The sequence below is a fragment of the Vigna unguiculata genome, chromosome 1 (genome assembly GCF_037176805.1).
Source record: "Vigna unguiculata cultivar grain cowpea cultivar isolate G323 ecotype 2 chromosome 1, ASM3717680v1, whole genome shotgun sequence".
In the NCBI taxonomy this organism is placed as follows: Eukaryota; Viridiplantae; Streptophyta; class Magnoliopsida; order Fabales; family Fabaceae; genus Vigna; species Vigna unguiculata.
In genome coordinates, this window is record NC_140792.1 from 31,015,521 (window position 1) to 31,038,357 (window position 22,837).

The 22,837-nt window shown below is 35.1% G+C and overlaps 2 protein-coding genes and 1 long non-coding RNA gene across 6 annotated transcripts; 1 reads left to right on the forward strand and 2 right to left on the reverse strand.

Moving 5' to 3' along the window:
- Positions 1 to 287: 287 nt before the first annotated feature.
- On the reverse strand, positions 288 to 12,013 carry LOC114191213 (PQ-loop repeat family protein / transmembrane family protein). 4 transcript variants are annotated; one of them, XM_028080412.2, is made up of 14 exons: positions 11,876 to 12,013; positions 10,978 to 11,238; positions 10,244 to 10,286; positions 9,624 to 9,650; positions 9,419 to 9,508; positions 8,653 to 8,813; positions 8,027 to 8,192; positions 7,818 to 7,940; positions 2,102 to 2,221; positions 1,737 to 1,757; positions 1,474 to 1,532; positions 1,249 to 1,339; positions 866 to 964; positions 288 to 675 (listed from the first exon to the last, which is right to left on the reverse strand). In XM_028080412.2, exons 2-13 carry the CDS (start codon positions 11,205 to 11,207, stop codon positions 914 to 916), a joined length of 1,182 nt encoding a protein of 393 aa, XP_027936213.1. In that variant the 5' UTR covers positions 11,208 to 11,238; positions 11,876 to 12,013; the 3' UTR covers positions 288 to 675; positions 866 to 913. The 4 variants fall into 4 exon arrangements, with proteins under 4 accessions (XP_027936213.1, XP_027936257.1, XP_027936357.1 ...); XM_028080456.2 differs by having other exon boundaries at positions 10,978 to 11,230; positions 11,876 to 12,008; XM_028080556.2 differs by having other exon boundaries at positions 11,927 to 11,947.
- A 4,922-nt stretch (positions 12,014 to 16,935) lies between these two features.
- Positions 16,936 to 18,723, reverse strand: LOC114173895 (uncharacterized). The gene is made up of 3 exons (XR_003602630.2): positions 18,635 to 18,723; positions 18,444 to 18,520; positions 16,936 to 17,302 (listed from the first exon to the last, which is right to left on the reverse strand). It is a non-coding gene; the product is annotated as an uncharacterized LOC114173895 (long non-coding RNA).
- A 1,062-nt stretch (positions 18,724 to 19,785) lies between these two features.
- On the forward strand, positions 19,786 to 22,064 carry SIP2;1 (small and basic intrinsic protein 2;1). Its single transcript, XM_028053249.2, has 3 exons — positions 19,786 to 20,195; positions 21,358 to 21,618; positions 21,716 to 22,064. The coding sequence occupies exons 1-3, from the start codon at positions 19,911 to 19,913 to the stop codon at positions 21,878 to 21,880; spliced, it is 711 nt and encodes a 236-aa protein (XP_027909050.1). The 5' UTR covers positions 19,786 to 19,910; the 3' UTR covers positions 21,881 to 22,064.
- The last annotated feature ends 773 nt before the right edge of the window (positions 22,065 to 22,837 follow it).

The window sequence follows — 22,837 nt, forward strand, 5'->3', positions numbered from 1 at the left end:
AAAATACTTGTCTATGTCAAGAATGTAAGCCATTTAACACATGTTTGTTGAAGTAATTAAAAGCATTTAATTAAGCATATCTAATAATTAAATCACTTAAACAGTTTAGAGTACTTGTTAACAAAACCCTCAACTTAAAATTTAACCTTTAAACTAAAAAAATCATAAAACTACCAAATAAGTGTTTAATTTGAAAGCTTGTGAAGACTGGAGCAGAATATAATAGTGATTCAGAGCAAGTCTGATTGACCATGAATACTGACTATACAATAAAGAACATTTAGATATAAAAAATAAAAGTATGTTTCATAACTTCATTGTTTATTTATTGACATAGGTAAACAAAACATAAAGTTCTGATTGAATTGAAGATTGATAGGAAACTCAAAGTGTGTGCAAAATGTCTTCACAAAAGGCCTCAAGTAAAATTGAACTGGTTCTAAGAATGTCTGGCAGAAAATCTCAGGAACCAAAAACATCAAAGTTGAAAAGGAATGTAAACCGGAAGCATCAACCCCATACAAAATTGCTGGCAGATCAAATAAACAGAACCACTTCCTTTTCCTTCTATGGTCATCACGCCAATGATTGTAACAATTAACCAGCTGACAATAACCACCATTCCCCAATTCAGTTTTATGCTCATATTTGTACAACTTGGTGGAGATTGCTAGACTGCAATGAACATCTATGTTAGATTTATGAAAGAATATCACTGCACTTTCTAAATAAAACGATAATTGAAAAGGTAGATAGATAGATGTTTGAAATCCAAATACATGGTGTGCACAAACAGATACCAAATGGCACACATACATGCTTGCTCACATACACACAAGAGAGGGAGAGAGAGAGAGAGAGAGACCTGGAAATCCTTGTTTCTTCCTCAGTACACAAAATTTTGCAATTACCCTTACAGGTATTGTGAGGTCCAATAGCGGAAATATATAAACTGCATTAAAATCTAAAGCAGATATTAAGGTAGACAAATTTCTTCTGTCAGAAAACTCTGCATGGCTCAAAAGGAATTTGAAACTAAATATTAGAATATAATAAGTATATGTATACTCCAATTTTAATGGTCCTTAACTCTTGTGTGCTTGGATTATCAATGTACTAACTTTAAAGTTAATGAGCTAAGCTCTAAGGTTATCTTTGTTGCTCTACATATATAACTTTCTCCATCTGGAACCCACTTCTCTCTAGCAAGAATAATCTGGAAAAGATAAATTAACAAAAAATGGATACAAAGAAATCGAGAAGGACACACCCTCCAGCATCTACTAGCCATGGCAAATTTGGTTTGATTTTTGACCAATCCAAGCTGATCACAAGTATACTGGCATCAAAAGACAAACCAAATGTTCATTAAATATATTTTGATAATTTCGTACCCTCAATACTTTCAGTTGGCAAAAGTCACTTTGGTGCTGAAATTTTAAGTAGAGAAGGTAATATAAACTAGCAGGATACCTGGCTACATAAGTGGAATTTCCAAGTACAGCAAACATGAACATCAAAGGATTGAGACCCTGCAAATAGTAAGAAGCAACTATAAAATCCCGCTGACACTGCTTCATGTAACCAGGAACTAATTTGTTTTACTGCTCTCATAAGAGTGATTTGGTGAAGGGAGGAGACTTATCTTCCATATTTCCTCCCAAAGTTTTTAGGTGCTAAATGATAAACAAGACAAAATGCATAAAGGACCACAGCTTTAATAGTTAGTGCCTAACCTCAGCATGACCCCTTCTGATCTGCAAAATCAATGAGTTATGTATCAATATAAACAATCAGATTAACAAGACAAATCAATCCTTCTTAAAGTGTACATAATTTTGAAATTTTCTATATATTACATAGCAGTTTGTCATGGAAAATACCAAAGTAATAATTTATCTCATCCCTGTCAATAATATTCATATGTGAAATACTTTATAACATACTTTTCCAAGTTTACCATCCACAAGCAGCCTCACAAATGATAGGATGAATTACTACTGTCCCGAAGCAGTTAAACAACAAAAATCTTATCTCAGGTAACACAAATTTTATCCGCTGAATTCCTACCTAAGCTAAGGAATACAATTATATAACTTACATTTAGACAAATTTGAGGCAGCCTTCCACCCAAATATACAAATGTCATTGCCCAACCAAGGAAGGTTCCAATGCTACTGCTTCCAGAAACATCAGTATTTAGCAACTGCTCATCGCCAACCTGCAAGTGCTCAATGAACTGATGAGAAATAGGAAAACGTAAATTTCATCTTTTTTGTTCTTCCTTTTAACATGCATAAAAATTTGGAACCGATTACACCTTAAGAGCTACTTAAAGTGAATCTTTAGTCATCTAGAGAAATATTGTTATTCTTCCTCACTCATAAGCAACTAATATGCAGCAATCACCTAACATTGGCTAGCAATAACCAAAAGGTTTCAAATCACAAATAAAAATAAATAAATTTTATTTGTTGTTCAGGTTATTCATATTTGTAGAAGTAATTAATATATCTAGGCAATCATGATGTGTAAGCTAGGAGGTTGAGTGTTGGATAACCTCTAACCTAGCACCTAGTTGCAGCCTTTAATGTTTCAACTTCTTTGTATCTCCTTCATCATATATATAAATATCAGGAACAGTAGAGGGGATTAATCAAGCCCTCAAACATATTTTGTCTGTTTTAATCTCAACTTGGTATCATAGCGGGTCGATCCCGCTCTGGTTTCCGTCTGGTCTGTTCATCGGCACTTGTTGCCATCGTCTGTGGCTGTCTGCCGCCATCCGTCACTGTTAATCACTGTCTGCAGCTGTTCACTGCCATAAAACACTATCCAAAGCTACCCACCGTCACTGTTCACAAAACCGTCACTGTCTGCCACTGTTCGCCGCCGGCTGCCCTCTCCGGCCACCTTAGTTTTCGCCGACGACCACCGGATCTGGAACGCCTCTTCGAGCGACAGCCACCCCCACCGGTGCCGGAACCAGCCTCCCGTCCACGCGCCGCCACGCGCCCCATCTTCTCCGTTGCGAACAGGCGCGTCGTCTCCGGCCACCTCAGTTTTCGCCGGCGACCACTGGATCTGGAGCGCCTCTCCGAGCGACAGCCACCCCCACCAGTGCCGGAACCAGCCTCCCGTCCACGCGCCGCGTCTTTCTCCGCTGCAAACAGGCGCGAGCAGCCCACGCGCCGCCTTCTTCTGATCGGAACGTCACGGCGCCACCTTCGTAGCTCTCACCGGAGTCTTCTACTGCTGTTCTAACCCTCAAAACTCCGATTCAGTGAGGTCCAGACATCACCCTTGCGAACATCTCCCTCGGTCGTTTAAATATCTCCACTGTTTTTTGCGTTTCTGCGTTTCTGCTCTCTGTTTTTGTTCCCTTGATCAGAAATGGCCTCTGGAAGTGTTATTTCATTCTCTGGAAGTCCTTCCATTACATCCGAGAAGCTAGATGGACAAAATTACTTCTCCTGGTCCGCTGCCGTCGAGATGTGGTTCCTTGGTCAAGGACATCATGACCACCTTGAGAAAGACGGAAGCCATGTGCCTCAAGAAAAAGCCGAACAGTGGAAGCAAGCAGATTTTCAATTGTGTGCATTGTTGTGGCAATCCGTGGAGCCGAGACTGTTAATGTCTCTTACGGCATTCAAAACATGTCACTCGTTTTGGAAGAGGACTCAGAATATCTATGCCAACGATATCCAACGCCTATATGATTCGGCGGACAAGTTGGCATCTCTGAAAATGACCAATCATGACATGATCTCCTTCATGATTGAAGCACAATCAGCCGTGGAAGACCTGCGGATGTTTCTCGAAGTCGACGCTTCTGATGAAATGAAGAAGCTGGACAAATACTATATGGTGATGATTCTTCGCGCCATTCATCCAGACTTCAATCACATTAGAGATCAACTTTTGACCTCTCATGAGGTCCCTTCCATGGACACCCTGATCCAGCGTATGATTCGTGTCCCGAAAGTCCCAACACTTGAAATTCAAGAATTTCATGCTCGAGTAGAATCATCTGTTATGGCCGCAACTCGAGGAAGAGGAGGACGTGGACCTAGAGGAGGTGGACATGGAGGTCGTGGACGTCCTCAATGCACGTATTGCAAGAGGATGGGTCACACTCAGAAAAACTGTTACTCCTTACATGGTTTTCCTTCTAAGACTGCCAATGTCTCTCAGGCTGACACTACTGAGTCCAAGTTCACTGAGGACGAGTATCAAGAGTACCTACGTCTCAAGTCCAGCAGCCTGACACAATCATCTCAAGCCCCGAGTACTTCAACAGCTTGCATTTCTCAATCCATTGAGAGTCACAATTCATGGGTAATTGATTCCGGTGCTTCTGACCACATCTCTGGTAATACCTCTTTGTTCTCAACCATTTCATTTCAAGACAAACCTCATTTTATAACCCTTGCCAATGGCTCTAAAACTTCCTCAAAAGGAGTCGGTCGAGTCATCCTGTCTCCCTCCCTAACTCTAAAATTTGTCCTTTTTGTCCCTAATTGTCCCTTTAATTTAATTTCCTTAAGCCAGTTAACCAAATTGTTCAACTGTTCAGTAACCTTTGATCACAAATCTTTTGTTATACAGGAGCGTGGTTCGGGGAGACAGATTGGAGAAGGATATGAAACCGGCGGTTTATATCATTTTTGGATCTCGTCCACGAGTGTCATGTGTTGCAGCTCCTAGTCCTAAAGTGTTACATGATCGACTTGGTCACCCTCATCTGTCCAAGTTAAAAAAAATGTGTCCTGAACTTAGTGGTCTCCAAACCTTAGAATGTGAATCATGTCAACTAGGCAAACATATTAGATCTGCTTTTCCTAAAAAGTCTCTCTCACAATGTAATTCTAGTTTCTCCATCATTCATTCCGATATTTGGGGACCTAGTCGTATTTCGTCTTTTGGTTTTAGGTATTTTGTTACTTTCATTGATGAATTTTCACGATGTACTTGGGTTTATCTTATGAAAGATCGTTCTAAATTGTTATCCATCTTCACATCTTTTTTACACGAAATCAAGAATCAATTCGGTCGAGTAATCAAAATCTTAAGAAGTGACAATGCCAAAGAGTACTTCTCATCTGCTTTGTCTGCAGTTTTAAGTTCACATGGTATCTTGCATCAGTCCACTTGTCCACACACACCACAGCAAAACGGTATAGCAGAAAGAAAAAATCGACACTTAGTTGAAACTGCTCGTACACTTTTGCTTGGTGCTCATATCCCTGTCCATCATTGGGGAGATGCCCTCTTAACTGCATGTTTTCTTATTAAGCCGATGCCCTCCTCCTCTCTCAATCATAAAGTCCCTGTCTCCATCTTGTTTCCAGATAACCCTCTTTTTCACATTCCTCCTCGGGTTTTTGGTTGTGTATGTTTTGTTCACGACCTGTCTTCAGGTCTAGATAAGCTTTCTGCTCGTGCTCTCAAATGTGTCTTCTTGGGCTATTCTCGTCTTCAAAAAGGGTATCGGTGTTACTCTCTTGAAACCAAGAAATACTACATGTCTGCCAATGTCACATTCTTTGAACAAACCCCTTATTTCTCTTCCTTTGTTCAAGACACTCATGTCATACAACAAGTCCTCCCTCTTCCTGTGGTTGAGTCCCCTATCTCAGATGTCTTTGTCAACCCGAGTCCTCCTCCACCTCCTCCTGAGCCCCCATCCCCACCTATTGATACCTTCCCGAGTCCCGACCTCCAACACAGGACTCTGACAGATAGTCCAATTATCCAAGAATATGGTGAATCCTCGACTTCAGATCCTTCTCCTTCGTCTCTTGCTCCCATGCCTCCTGATGAAGGTAATTCTGGTTGGCCCATTGCTCTCAGAAAAGGTATTTGTTCCACTCGGAACCCCCATCCCATTTATAATTTTCTTAGTTATCATAGATTGTCGCCTTTCTATTGTTCTCTTTTATCTTCAGTGTCTTCTGTTCCTATTTCCAAAAATGTGAAGGAAGCACTTGATCATCCTGGATGGCGACAAGCCATGATTGCAGAAATGCAAGCTCTTGAACACAACCATACTTGGGAGCTCATGCCCCTCCCACCGGGCAAGAAGGCGGTTGGTTGTCAATGGGTATATGCAGTTAAGGTTGGCTCTGACGGTCAGGTTGATAGGCTCAAAGCACGATTAGTTGCCAAAGGGTACACTCAGATTTATGGCCTTGACTATTGTGACACTTTCTCTCCTGTGGCGAAAATGACTGTTATTCGACTCTTCTTTGCAATGGCCGCCATTCGTCATTGGCCACTTCATCAATTAGATATCAAGAATGCTTTCCTTCATGGTGATCTTGAGGAGGAAGTCTACATGGAGCAACCTCCTGGATTTGTTGCTCAGGGGGAGTCTGGTATGGTGTGCAAATTGCATCGCTCTTTATACAGCCTCAAACAATCACCACGTGCCTGGTTTGGAAAATTCAGCTCCATTGTTCAAAGTTTTGGGTTAAGACGCAGTGAGGCAGATCACTCGGTCTTTTACTCACATACTTCTCCTGGGAAATGTATCTACCTAATAGTATATGTTGATGATATAGTCATTACAGGAAATGATATTGTTGGCATATCTCAATTAAAGGAGCACTTGTGTAGGCATTTTCAAACCAAGGATTTGGGAAGCCTCAAATACTTCTTGGGCATTGAAGTGGCACAGTCTAAACATGGCATTGTAATCTCTCAAAGGAAGTATGCTCTTGATATCTTACAAGAAACTGGTATGATTGATTGTAAACCAGTAGAGAGTCCTATGGACCCAAATTAAAAGTTAACAACTGAAGAAGGTGAATTATTCTCTGACCCTGAAAGATACAGGAGGCTGGTTGGAAAACTAATTTACCTCACCATTACAAGGCCAGATCTATCCTTTGCAGTTGGCGTGGTTAGTCAGTTTATGCAGTCTCCATGTGTTGGCCATTGGAATTCTATCATCCGCATTCTAAGGTACCTAAAAAAGGCCCCCGGGCAAGGGTTGTTATATGAAGATCGAGGAAGCTTTCATGTCTCTGGATATTGTGATGCGGATTGGGCAGGATCTCCTATGGACAGACGATCTACTACTAGATACTGTGTATTCCTTGGAGGTAATATTATTTCATGAAAAAGTAAGAAGCAGAGTGTAGTAGCTAGATCGACAGCTGAAGCTGAATATAGAGCCATGGCATCACTAACATGTGAACTTATATGGGTGAAGCAATTTCTTCAAGAACTTAAGTTTTGTGACATCAAGACTATGAAGATGTATTGCGATAATCAAGCTGCTCTCCACATTGCTTCAAATCCAGTGTTTCACGAGAGAACAAAACATATAGAAATAGACTGTCATTTTGTTCGTGAAAAGTTATTGGCAAAGGAAATATGTACTGAGTTTGTGGGATCAAATGACCAACTCGCAACATGTTGACCAAGTCATTAAGGGGACCTCAAATTGAGTTTATTTGTTCCAAGCTGGGTACATACAATTTGTATGCTCCAGCTTGAGGGGGAGTGTAGAAGTAATTAATATATCTAGGCAATCATGATGTGTAAGCTAGGAGGTTGAGTGTTGGATAACCTCTAACCTAGCACCTAGTTGCAGCCTTTAATGTTTCAACTTCTTTGTATCTCCTTCATCATATATATAAATATCAGGAACAATAGAGGGGATTAATCAAGCCCTCAAACATATTTTGTCTGTTTTAATCTCAACTATACTCTTATAGGATATACACAAACTATATTACAAACAGTTAGCAGGATATCAAAACAGGATGATTAATTTCTAATATGGTAATCAAAGTTGTGATTTGCATTACCTGAAAAAGCTTTCGCCCAACATGAATCACAAATTGTTGTCGTGGGTTTGAGCTCATATGGTTAATATTTTTACTCAATGGTTGAAGCAGGTTGATAGCACCAAGAAAAGTTAATGTTGAAACCTGAACAAAGACTAGATGGATTTAGATTTCAATTATGGCACTCTTGTAGTTATGTAAAACAACAGTAGTAGAATTAGAATGTTTACCAAACAAAGAGTACTCTTCATCCTTGAAGCTGGTGCAGATTGTGTTGCAATGGCTGAACCAAGCAAGTTCTCTTGTATTGAATCTAAAGCAGTAGTAGATGCCATTTTCTGTGCTAAGATGGATCCCGCTGTTGGAGTGTGACTCTTAGACAAATATCTTGCTGACCTATGAACTCAAAATAAAGAGTACACTAAATTACAGATTATAAATTTCTTTGGTTGGGAAAGAAAAGCCAACTAGAACTCATTGTGGGAAAAACTGGGCTTATTCACTTCACATTAACACAAAAGAAACCATGCATAGAGACCAAGCCAAAGAGAAAGAAGACAAATATCAACAAATCCTCAGCATTTTGTTCAGGAAATTCTTTAAAAGAAAAGATAACAAATCATTCAATCAAAAGAAATTTAGAGCTCATAGTGGTTAACAACCTGTTGGAACCAGATATTTGAATTTCAAACTAAGAAATCTTAGATAAAATGTCTAGCACTTTTCAGACACAGCCCAAGATTAAGGGAATCCAATATGTTTCTTTAAACTGAACACATAAGGAGAATGAAGTTGACCACGAAAATAGAGCATTTTGCATTTTTTTTAATAGATTTTATTGAGAAAGATTAGTTACCGGTAGAATAATTCCCTTCCGGTACCAATTCTTTGAGGACATGCTGGAAGAGGAATAGGAGAACTCGGAGTGGTGTTTCTATTTGAATTTTCAAGTTTAATACTCTGTTGTTCAGCATCACCAGCCTTTTCCCCTTGTCCAGCTTTTGTGAATGTCTCAACCTGCTCATGTTTAGAATGCTAAAATACAATACAATACCAAAATGATAGAGTATCTAAACTTGTCTAGAGTTTCTCAAAATCTTGTCTTGAGTTTGATAAACTCGTCTAACCTCACAAACTATTAGAGAAAACAAACTTCAATTTTAACATGGTAATAAGAAAATGATAAAACTTTATTTTGTCATCTACATGATGTGGTTCAATAAAAGGGTTGAAAGGGCACATTTAATAAAGTTACTCACAACAGCCTATTATTCCTCATTAAGTTATTATGACTCCCACAGATCCATAAACATGCTTCCTGTTCAGCTAACTTGGGCTTGTTTTATATTGAACTTGTGCTTTCATTTTGATTCCCATTTGAACAGGAATCTGTGCTATACACCATACACACGGAAGCAGAATTTTCCAAGAATCTATCATTAAAGGTTTAGGTTTATTTCATATGAAAAAGTATATATTTATAGAATTATTCAGCTGTTTTCTCCCTACATACATTCACCTTCCTCGAGTATCAGACTCTAGTTGAATGAGGAGGGAGATATAAGGATTCAGATTTTGAAAAGACAATGATAATTGGCGAAAAAAAGTATAGGGACTTGTACCTTGAGCTGTCTCCTGTATTTTAGTTGAGGATATATATGTCCATAGTAAATGGTTTGTAAACCAAGAGCAAGAGTTATAATGGTATAGAGCTGCATTTTAACACATCAGGAAAATGTCACATCAACTGGTTGAGGCCAGAAAGGTGAGATGAAAACATGATTTTGTAGGTACTGAAACCCCTCAATCTTTGGCTAGAGTCCTCACCACTGCCATATATAATTGAGTAAGAAGCTGCATAAATAAGAAATTAAGAATTACTCTGTATACTCTTACTGATTATCCATATAATCCATATCAAGTTCAACAGGAAAAATATTCAGAAAATAGGAAAACAAATGCTCATGATGCTCCCAATGAACACTAATGAACATTACACTCTGTTCTCTAAAACTAGAAAATGAGGATAGTAAATCCATTTATACCATGTGATTAAATTTAAAATGTCATATAGTAAAAGGTTCAATTTCCCAATGCTACAAATACAAAAATTTCCCATTTTTTTTTTGGTAACTATAATAAATAAACTTATAATAAAAATTTTATTACATCTGAATTGTTGAAAGTGTCTTCTCATAGAGCATAGGGACCTTCCCAACTAGAGCCTACTAAGTGAGCAAAATGAAAATAATTCTCTTTTGAAAATTAATTATTTGAGAACAAAATAATTTAGTTGGCTAATGTCTTATCCAACCCATGTATTTTGCTTTTTCTGTTCAATAGTATGTGATTTTTACATATATTGATGTTGCAAATGGGAGAAAGTAACAGCAAACTTTAAAGATGGCTCCAAAAATACAAGCAACATAAAGCTTTAAGACACTCACTGTTGCAGGTTCCAGCAGGCATCCAAGGAGGTTGAATACATCTCTGTAGTGGAAAATAAATTGTATCAGAATAGTTGAACAAGAATTTCTATCACGTATACATGCTAAGTAGCCAAGATAGACACAAGCACATCGATCTCATCCCATGCATGTGTGTATACGGTCTACCCAGGCTAGTTAGACTCATTTTCCTTCTTATAACTGTTAAAAATCTGTTAATAAATAGAAATTTACATTGAGGTTGTGTCGATCAACATATTTGATGATGTTTTCTTCCCTTCCCCTAATGAACAAAAGCATGTACTCAAACTAATCTCGAACCTGAAACTTTGCTTTCCTAGTTTTGACTTTACTTAAGATTAGGTAGGTATATCCTTAAAAGTGAGATTTAAAGGGTTAAAAGGATAAGCTTATTTGAAAAGGTATATAAAATTTTGTCCTGAAATTTTAACTTCAAATTTAAGGGGATACCAAAAAGATTCTTAGCACATAATCTTCAACCCATAGTCCTAAATGAATTCAACCATGGAGTGAACAAGCTGGTTGCACTAATCACACGCATCAACCTATTAATGAAATCTCTTATTAGAGACTTAACTCAACTCAAGGTTGAATGAATTGTAACAAACAAGTTACCCAGCAGAACAAACAAATAAACAAGAAAATGAATAGGTTGAATTAGATAACAAAAATGCGAGTAGCCCTTAGGAAATTTTAGTGAAAAGCCAAGTTACCCAATTATCCATGTGACCAAGAAAGTGAGAGAGAGACCCTCAGTAGACTTTGTTCTATAGTTTGTGATTATTTGAGGTATCTCAGCAACAACCCAAACAACGACACTGATTAAACCCAGAAAGAAAGATGCTGACTCCCTAACACTGCTCATTTGCTCTTTGATCGATTGCAAGCAAAGCTGATTGCTATGACACCACACAGAGAGGATGAAGTTGTCAAACACTCCCATTGCATCAAAGGAGTAACTGATACCTGCAAACCTTAAATAAAGTAACAAAGAATCAGTAACAGATTTTTCGCACATCATTAAAACTCTTGCTAAAACTACAAAATGATAAAAGATTCAGAAAGTTGCAGAAGAAGCATGGTTTTTTAACCGAAGAGTGTTAGCAACACACTCTCAAATACTCGCTTATTGAAAACTATAAAATTAAGAAAGACTCGTTAAATCTGATCCAGGACCACCAAAATTTGTGATTTCTCCAAAAAAGGTGCTTGCTAGTATTTCCCTTGTTTGTATAATAACAGGATATTATATCATGGCAGTAACAACCAAAAGGAAGAAACACAGAAGAAATGAACATTAGGGTGTGTTTATAAAATTGAAATATTTCAATGTACTTGCAGCCACTTGATGAGTTGATTTGGTGTCAGATTTGCTATGAAAAGGAACCTTTAGAGGATCGAATCATGAGTAAAAACTGAATATTCAGAATGCAACAGTGACGAGTTCAGGGTACATTAAATTCAGGATAAAACCATTCAATGCACGTTCATAAAGGAAAAGAAAAAAGGACCAGTCTTTTTGCTTGTGGCAAGGGAGAGAGAGAGAGAGAGAGAAAGAGAAAGATTTATTGAATAAAACGGTGACGAGCACATGCAAAAGCAAATGAATACCCAGAAAAACAAAGGAAAAGGCTGAGATTTGGAGCTGCTTCTCCAACTCACAGAAACTCTACGTTCACAAAGAAGACGAATTCTTCTCCACTTCAATTTAACCACATTCTGATCTCTTTCTAGAATAACTATTCATATTTTTAACTTTTATAATTTATTTAACAATAATGTGTTCTGAAATTTTTCTCATCGATGCTACCGTTTTTCAGGATTTTTTAACTTGGTTTTTAATCTATTATTCTCACCGCTTTTAAAATTATAAAATATTTATTTTAACTTGGTTAAATAGGCTTTGTGATATATTAATACTAAAATAATCTTTTAAAGAAAATCTTATTATACTAAGGATTATAAGTGTGGTTTCATTTTTTTTTTCTAAAAATAAGTTAATATAGTCTTCTTTTTGTTAGACTGACCGTAATAACATTGCAATAGAAACATGTAGTTTGAATAAGTCATTAATTAGTTAAAATTGATTTGTTGATGAAAGTAAAATGTGATACACGTAGTAAATGTTATGTGATATTTTATTGACTCATTCTTTTAAAATGGAACTAAATTTTTAAAAATAGTAGAACGAAATTGAAAAACTTATCATAATATTAGAAGAAAAAAACTTATTTGATCTAAATTTTAAATATAATTATATGTGTAGTCTGTCCTCGCAAGTTGATTATTTGATGAGTTAATTTAATTCAATTCATTTCCAAAAAAAATAGTTTCACCTAACTCACCGTAATTCAAACAAACCGACTCAATTAATTAAAAAATAATGATTATTATTTTTTTCTTCAATCAACTTTTTCTAATATAAAATTTGGAATCAAATTATAATATTGATAAATGATAATTATAAATACTATATATCAATAATACATAGTAAACAAAGATACTAAATAATAACTTTAAATGAAATGTGGGGTGACTAGTGTGTAGGAAGTTGACGGTGTACAACGTTGTAGACGGTGGGGCATGGGACCGTAAGTGGTGACTGGTGCTGAAAAACTGAAGATACTATAGTAGAGGGAGGAAAAAATGACTTATGTTTTGAACTACTTTAATAACTTTATAGTTTAATTAATTGGATTTTGTTCGGATGTATCAGGTTTGTATCTGTTTTAAAAATATATTAATTGTGTTTTAACTTTTGAAAAAAATGTCTCAATTAGATTCTTTTTAAAAAGAGATTATTAATGTTGTTAATGGTGTGTTACATGTCAGTCTTTAGTTTTTTTTTTCTTTAATTTCTATTTTGAAGTTTTTTGTTATCATATGTCAGGTCTCTAGAATTACACGTGACACTAACAATGTCACGTAGCAAGGTATTGTCAACGTGTCAGTATCTCTGTCAAGTGTCATTATCTTGATTTCAATTTAATCTTCACGTATATTCTTTTGATATTTATATTAAAATTTAGTGGTAAGAGTCATGAATGACAAAACATGGGTTAACCATTAAGAAAAATGTAACATGTTATAGCGTCATTTTTAATAAAAAATATGAGTATTATTGAAAATGTAATTCTCATAATTTTTTATTGAAGATGACGTTATAACATATTGCATTTTTTTTAATTGCATGTTTTGTTATTCATGACTTTTACCACTAAATTTTAATATAAATATTAGTAATTAATGTTGTTAGTCATTTTTTATAACAAATATTAATATAACATTTATATAAATGATAAATTTGGTCTTTAAGGGAGAGACACTATTTTTCTATTTTGAAAAAAAAAATTGTGACTAAATTGAAACAAATATATACATATGGGGACTGAATTGAAACAAATAGACATATGTGGAACTAAATTGAAACAAATAGACATATGTGTGGACTAAATTGAAATTAAGATAATGACACTTGGTAGTGACACTGACAGTGTCATGTGTCACACGAAGGACCTGACACATGGTAACAACAAAAATTTAAAAAAAAAATGAGAAAAACCAAAGACTAACATGTGGCACACCATTAACGGCGTTAATAATTTTTTTTCTGACGTTAATAATTTTTTTCTGAAATGACCTAATTAAGACACTTTGTTAAAAGTTAGGACGTATTTGACACTTTTTAAAAAACGAGTAACAAATTATCAAAAGTGGGTATCATCCGACTAATTAAACCTAACTTTATTATATACTCATAAATTATAAATTATAATTATGATAGGTTAGAGAAATATAAATCCATTTGTTCCATCTTGTAATTATCAATAATAATTATCTCCTATCATTATTTATTAAAGCATTTCTATCATAATGTTTAATTATTAAAAATAAATATTTATACATGGTATAAATTAACAATATTCAACAATAAATTACCAAATTTTTTAAAATAACTCTATCAAAATTTAGAACTCACTTAAGTACATCAAGGTAGAGTTATATTTTTCCTTTCCTTTTTTTTATTATTCTAATGATACACCATGAAACAACATTTCATAATTGATAAATTCATGGTATATCTTATTCACACAAATAAAGCTTTTTATGTATATTGTTTTAGATTTTTTTATATCTAGTATAGGTTAGATATAATTACATAAGATGTAAATTTATATTTGTTTATATCTCCAACATAAATTTATGTTTGTTAACGGAATAACATACATAAACTTATATTTGTTAGTGAAACATCGTATGTAATTTATTTTTCTTAAAATTATACCAAATTTACGTTTGTTACTCCACTAATAGATGTAATTTTATGTCTGTTATAGAATTAACTATTACAGGATGTAGGTAGAAGGGGATTTGTTAGATTGATAAGATGATCTAATTTGGTGGTGTGTTCGTTTTACTGGATTGAGCCACAGTTGATTAGAAGCAGCAAAGAAGGATGTGAAAGCAAGGAGGAAAATTCCTAATATGATACCATATTAGTGTTATGTCATGGACCAAGATTGGAAATATTTGCATAGCTCTCTATTGAACTCAAGTATATCGATACAAAGAAAGATCTTTGATAAGGCTGCATTTACAAAAAGAAAGGAGAGCTAATAGATTAACAAAAGAATAGCTAACGATATTAACAAAAAAACTATTATATTTCTAATTATAATACTAACCGATGTAAATTTATGTTTGTTAATGTACTCACATACGTAACTTTCTGTGTACTTTTTTTAATTAAATTGATTTTGGCATGAAACCAAAACATAAAAAAAAAATATTCAAAACAAATAAATATTTATTGAATAAAATAGTATTCTAACTTAAAACAAAAAGCTAACCAAATCTACATACTCGAGGAGATAACTTATTTGGATCATGTCCTTCTTTTATATAAGTGATGGAACCTTAAACACCTAAAACAATGATACAATGTAAGAGTTCCTCAAACAATATCATTTATGCATAAGTTATAAGTGTTTACTTTTAGTTTCATGAATTCCTCCTTGAATGATAACTTTCATTCAATGCATGATGTAGTACCTATATTTGAATGAGCTAATCTACTTATTACACTAAACAAATGAAGGAAAAATTAATATTATACAATTTCTACACGAAATAATTAATTTAAAAAATACATGAAATCTAACCGTAGGTAGGATATATAATTTGAACTTGCTTTTATCTATCATTTGACACAAAATGTTATTTATGTTTAACTTGTAGACACCACACTTAAATTTACTTTTAACCTATAAGGGTCAATCGTAAAAACTTTTTATGTGTCAGGCCTTGTAGGTCATACATAAATATTGTCTTTTTATTTACAAAAATGTCACCGTGATTTTTTTATATTTGTTGCTTATATGTCAAATGTAAATTCTTTAACATGGATGACAATTTTTGTGTTAGGGCCTACAACCATGTTATCATCAAACTTATTGTCATAACGTTATTTATAGTTTAAAAATGATTAACTTTATTTGTTCTCCATAAATATTTGATTTTTCTATTCTTTCATAAGTTTATCATGGAAAGAAATAGATTTATTTTCACGTTTGCTCATTAATGACTTAAGTGATGAGATTTTAATAAAAGTCTTAACATTTCAATTAATCTTTAATCTGTTAATAAAGTTTTGGAGCAAACAAAATATATACTTTAAGTAATATTAGTTGAAAAACAATGTGTTTTTTAGTGTTCTTGTATAGAACTGAGTTGTCTCAAGAGTCTTTGTATAGAACCGAGTTGTCTCAAGAGTCTTCAATCATTTGTCTCTTTTTCGTAGGGATCTCCCTAAATGATGCTCCTAGCTAGGGTGGGTACTTGTAGACACTCTGCCGCTCAAGTTAGTGACACTTTGATATTATGTATGTGTAACCACTGAGTTCAGCCAAATGTCTTACCTTTGGAAAGTAAACCTTATTTTATAGAACCTGACTTTAATCATGAATTTATTAACTTTGAGAGATTGTTTTTATTCTTTCATAAACACCGATAAATCCCATGATCACCTCATTGTAGCTGTCAAGAAATTGGGATTATACATTCATGTTTATACGCTTGTACGTCTGTATATCACATATCCTTTAATTGAGCTAAGATACACCTGCCCCTAACTAGGCTGAGATGTACTCAGCTTCCTCAATGCCAATGGGCCGAGATACTCCCAACCTTCCCACGCACTAGCTTTCCCATGCGCAAATGGTCTGAGATATACTCGGTCTTTCCATACGTACTGGGATGTACATATGTATGTCTGAGCCCATATGTACTAAAATGTATGTTTGTATGCCTAAGTCCATATATATTCTAATATATGTCTATATGTTTGAACCCTTATGTACTTATCCATCAATTGGGTCGAGATGTATCCATCTCTGGTTAGACCAAGATGATCTCAGTTTCCCAATATATTTAGTTTAATCTTTTTATGTTATTTGAATGTTATTTTATATTTGAATGTTATTTTAATTTTGTATGTTAATTTTATTTGTGCTTTAAGAATGATTTGATAATGACCTTATATTTAATGTATCATGTTATTGCCAAATAAATGAAATTTACGTGTTTAGATTAATAGTGAATTTGAAGGCATGAAAGATGAAAGAAATGAAGGGAAAAATCGTAGAAAATGATTTGTTTGAGTTAAGGAAATATAGTGGATAACATGGAAGAGAAAATTTATAAAATCTTGGGAATGATTTTGTGACGTCCCATTTTTAATAGATTACTCTACCAAATAAGCATCACAACATTTTGATAACGAGAACCAATCCGATCAACATGAAACGTACGGAAAGTAACTATTACAGTCATCCATAGGAGTACTTAGAGGAAAACCTGGACATACAACCATGCCATAAGAAACATAAATCTAAAGTTTAACAGTTGTGCAAAAGAAATGCTCTAGGAGCATGGAATTACAAGGCACTAGGGCCATAGAACTTCTTCGAAAGCCACCTCAACGGGCCCACTAGGCTGCACTGCTACCACCATCAAGCCTACCTCCAGAAGCATTCCCATCTGCTCCCACCAATGGTGATCATCGCAAAAGAGAAGACACAACAAGAACATACATAAAGTGCAAGGGTAAGCTAGTGTAACTTGAAACTTATCATATTGTAAAAGAATAAGTGCATAAACATTCACAGGCATACAACACAGAGACATATAAGTCATGTTATGGCAAACAAGCAAGACACTATGACTCAATTATCCGGATACATATATTAAGATCGGATTCACTGGACGCTTGCACTTATAGTGGCCTCTACTGCTCTGCAGAGCCATTGCCAATGGGTTTCACCCTACCACACACAAGGTTAGCCTTTAAGCGTCTAAGGCCATTATCCTGCCAAAGACTAGGGCCTCCCGCTACTCTCACCACTTGGGGTCAGTTTGCTCTACTTGAGACTCACTAACCCTTTAGAGTTTCGGGATGCGATCCTTACTTGAATCCTTATCTTAATATATACACTACACGCCACCATAGAGTCTCCCCACGAAACTCATGGAATTACGCCTATCTCACAAACAGAATCATGTTTCTCATAAAATTCCCACCTCTTTTTGGTCATTCGTCCAATTTTTATGTTAAAACATCACGAAGCCACAAAATCATGATCAATCTCATACTAAGCATGCCAATTTCGTTCATAAAGACCCAAACCCAAGTATAATCACGTACATCATTTTTAGGAGGAAAAAGTCTAACCAATAATTACCACAAATCACCCAAACAGTTAAGAAAACATGTCACACATTCGCAAACTCGCTCAGGCGAGACGCTGGCCTCACTGACGCAGCGGATTCTCGCCCAGGCGAGATGAGCAACATGGGATTTTCACGAATTCTCGCTCAGGCGAGACCTCCTCGCCTGAGCGAGACATGGCGTCGCTCAGAACGTGGACTGGTCGCCTAGGCGAGTTCTCGTGGCAGTGAGCACTCTGCTTCTCTCGCCTAGGCGAGACGAGCTCGCTTGGGCGAGAATAACAGATCTCACCATTGTTTTACGCATGCAAGGCAGAAAAACAACACTACCAACATCCAAGAGCACATGCAACTCAGTTTCATTTGATAAAACACACTACTCAAGCTTATAAACACAGATCAACCCAAAAAGAAACACACAATGACTCGGACTGGCGAATCTAGCTTCCCTTACCTTGTTTGAGCACCAACAACAACCAGACCCTAACTATGTAGCACAACAGCCCCAAGAACTGTGACAGTGAGCTGAAACTGGAAAAAGGAAGACAAAACGAAGTTAAGAGTCTTAACTCTAACTTGATCCACGCGTTTTAAACAGATTAAAGGGGAAAAGGAACGAACCCTGAGCTCTAAAGGTCAGCTTACCTGGAAAAAGGAAGGGTTTTGGTAGCTCGGAGACGAACGGAAGTTGTGCCCTAGCAGAGCACTTTGCTGGAGATGAAGAGAGGGAACAGAAGCTTATTTCTGAAAATGGAACAAAGGTGAAAGGGGTTAGGGGCTGACATGGTTATTGGGTCCCCTTATTGGGCCAACCTTAGGCCCACGAAGGCTAGGCCCCAAAACCCAACTGAAGAGGAAAAAGGGGCTTACAGATTTAATTGATATATTAATATTTATAAAATAAATTTTAAAATATAAATTCAAGATAAAAAATATTAAAATAAATTATCAAATTTTAAATAAATGAAATTTATTTTATTTATTGTTTTAATATTTTAATATTAATTAATTATTTATTTTAATTTAACTGATTATAGTTTCGGTGATATTGATTATGAAATGCAAATAAACTTTTAAAAAATAAATAGTATTGTTTTTCAACTTTTTTTCAAACTTACTTCCTTTTCATTTATGTGTACCTTGATTTTCCAACAAACAGAGGTAAATGATGAAAAGATCAATAAAAATTAAATGACCATTATAATATCAATGAAGGTTACTTAAAAATAAAAATCATTTATTTATTTGAGGTCTCCAGAACATAATGCATATTTTATCATTTATTTATGAATAGATGGACGATGATCAATAAATTGTAGTCAATTATTATCAGATAAACATTTAGTTAACGAAATAATATCTCGCAGAAAGTTTTGCTTTAATTGGTTTTTCTTAACTAAAATGATAAAACTTGTAAAATACGTTCTCAATCTATTTTAATATACGAGACAATGATGAATTTTTTAACATTCTTTAGGTGGGAGTTTTTCATTCTAAAAATATGCTTTTGGAGTTTTTCCACAACAACAATGCAATTGATATCATAAATTGGTGAATTTAACGTTAAAGAAGCTTTAATAGGTCTTTTAATCCTAGTATTTAAGAAGTTTATTTAAGGTAATTTTTAAATTATGTCCTGAATTAAGTTTTAATTTATTTAAAAGAGTAAATGTGAGATGCGTGTTAATTACAGCAGAAAAATATTTTGTCCTGCAAGGAATAATGTTAAAAAAAACAAAAAACATTTATTTATAAAATGTGCCAAAAGACAAGTGGCCAGGTTGAATTTACTATTTGGGAATGCGATTCCTGTGTCATTGTTGGCACCTCATGTTTCTTCATTGACATCCATAAAGAAGAGAAGAAGGAAGATTGATGGGCATGTAGTTCAACACAGTTGTTTATCCTGTAATCTTTCAAGATGGGACGAATCAGCCTTCTGCTTGCAGATTTCGTTCTGTCTTTCATGTGGGTATGCTCCGGTGTTCTTCTTCGCGTCATCGTCTTCAAACATCTTGGCTTCGGTCACTCACCCCTCGCTGAGGTTATCAAAACCACTTTCTCCGTCGCCAACATGTTCTTCTTCGCCTTCCTTGTCAAGATTTCGCGTGGCGGCGCCTACAACCCCCTCACCGTTTTGGCTGATTCTATCACTGGCAATTTTAACAACTTCCTCTACTGCGTTGGTGCTAGAATCCCCGCGCAGGTTCTGCTTTTCTTCTCTTATCAACAAATGAATAATACCCTTTTCGTTTTGGGCCTTTCTTTTCTTTCTCTTTTTTTTTTATTGATCTTGCTCTACCCCGATTTTAAAATTAAATGGCTTGGATTGAATATGCGAAGAACATTGGTGGAAGCGGAATTTTTTATTTGTGGGTCTGTCTGAAATTTTCGTTGTGACGAATTAGCATTGGGACGTATGTGAAAGTTGACCTTTTTTGCCCCCTTTTGACTGAGATTGACTAGGGTTGAATGTCATGCTATGGCTGGTTAATCATGTTCGGTTTTGTTCTTGTTGCCTTGATTGAAAAAAATTTCAGAAGTTTAGTTGGGTTAGATGATGATGATGATACATTTTTTTGTAGCATTGTTGGTTGATGAATTCTCTGAATTGAATTTGTTTGTGGGTTGGTTCTGATGCTGTTATAAGCCAATTGATTTGTTTTTGGAGTTGTTATCTCCGACTAGGCTTTTGTGATTGAATGAGCTTGTTCCACCCTGCACCATTTTTGTTTTTTTACCTTTTGTCTTTGTGCTGTTGTGCCGGATTTGCTTGGCAGTCATTGAACTTAATAATCACGTGTTGGGTGGAACATTTTAGATATTATTTGAATATCTTGATATTCTCAATGTGCAGAAGATGGCTTAACTACATTATGGGAAGTAAACTGTTTGATAGCTAGTTAAAATTTTGAAGCAGCCATAGGGTTCCTTTGAATTTGCTCTGAAGATTCAAACTTCGTGCTTTTCTCATGTTTGGACAGCAAAAAAAATTTCTTGTTATGTTGATTAATGACATACTGACCTTGATTCATTGCCAAACTATTTTCATAAGTTATTCGTTGTGTTGTTATTGATGCATTCACGTTTAAAGTAGGTAAAACTCAAAATTTAGATTCATGTTTATACCTAAACTCCAACTTTGTAGATTGTAGAAGAATACCTTCCGATCCACGGATCCTTAATTTCATGAAATCAATCAAACATCTGATTCTTGTTGGCTATGCTAGAAAGCAACTTAATCAATCACTTTCCTGCAGTTGTTTGTTTTCTGTTATACATCTCAACCATAGCCGTGATTATCTCAAAACTCATCATGAATTGAAGATTACCATTGAAATGTGCATTTTTTTTTTCAATCTCTCCAGGTGGTTGGAAGTATTGTTGGCGTTAAATTTCTCATTGATACCATTCCTGAAGTGGGACAGGGACCACGTTTGAACGTTGACATTCATCAGGGTGCACTCACAGAAGGATTACTAACATTTGCAATTGTAACCATTTCACTTGGACTTGCCACAACAATCCGCGAAAATTTCTTCATGAAGACTTGGATTTCCAGCCTCACCAAATTAACACTTCATATTCTTGGTTCTGACCTCACTGGTGGTTGTATGAACCCTGCATCAGTAAGTACTGCTGCATCAGAAAACTTTGGTCATATGAAAACCACAGAAGAAACCTTTGTTGTTTTGTTGCTAAGAAACCTTGGTTTGATTTGTTCAGGTAATGGGATGGGCTTATGCTCGTGGGGATCACATAACAAAGGAGCACTTCTTTGTATACTGGCTTGCTCCCATAGAGGCAACTATTTTAGCAGTGTGGACATTCAAATTGCTGGTGCAACCTGCAAAAGAAGATAACACAACCAAAAAAAATAAATCTGATTGAAGAAACTTCACTTTGTGCCAAATGTTTTTCCACTTGCTTTCAATTTTTGTTTTGTGTAGTTTGTGGGATGAATATATGGCAAGCCAAGAACATGTACAGTTACTAGATATAATCATGGATCAGAGAGTGTACTGTAATACTCCATGCTCTTCCAATTGTCTAATTCCATTTTTTCACTCGTGCATGACTCGTGTATTCTACTTTCCTTCTCTATCTTATTAACCACAATAAACTGTGTTGACAATGTTATTTTATCATGATATGTTTCTTGATTCTTGGGATTTTCAAAATAAATGTCATTATTTATAAGAGACAAATCATAAGTACTTGTAAGTTGAAAGTCAAATTTGGGTACGGAATAGCTTCTAACTTAATTTTAATTTGTAAAGACATTAATTTCATTTTATTTTTCATCTTTATGTATGAACACAGAAGAATTGAGTCCAGAATTTTACTGTTTTTTTTACCGTCTTTTGCTGAGCATTAAAAATACACTGTGTTGATATTTTAAATATATTTTTAATATATTTTAAAATGTCAAAATTAATGGTAATCAGTGAATTATGAAAGCAAAGTAAATGAATAACACAAAAAAATCCCACAGAGAATCTAATTTCGAATTATCTAACTGGCTTCTGGGATTTTTCAGACAGTTGTTACGTAACATTATTTGCTAAGGACAAAAAGGAGTTATGAAATCGTTGCTTGATTCTCAAATCGCATAATCCACCATCTTTATAATTGAATATTGAGGCATGTTTTTATGATTGGATTTGACTTCAATCTAAAAGATCCAACCTTACATTAAATACCTCAATTATAGAAGTACAAAGTGTTACCCTGCGTTCATGTAACTTGTTCCAAAGTACATTATAATATTTATTGGTGTGTATTTAATGTTATCCGTATAAAGAACATAAATGATTGATTCCTCCGTATAAAGAAAATGTTTCACAA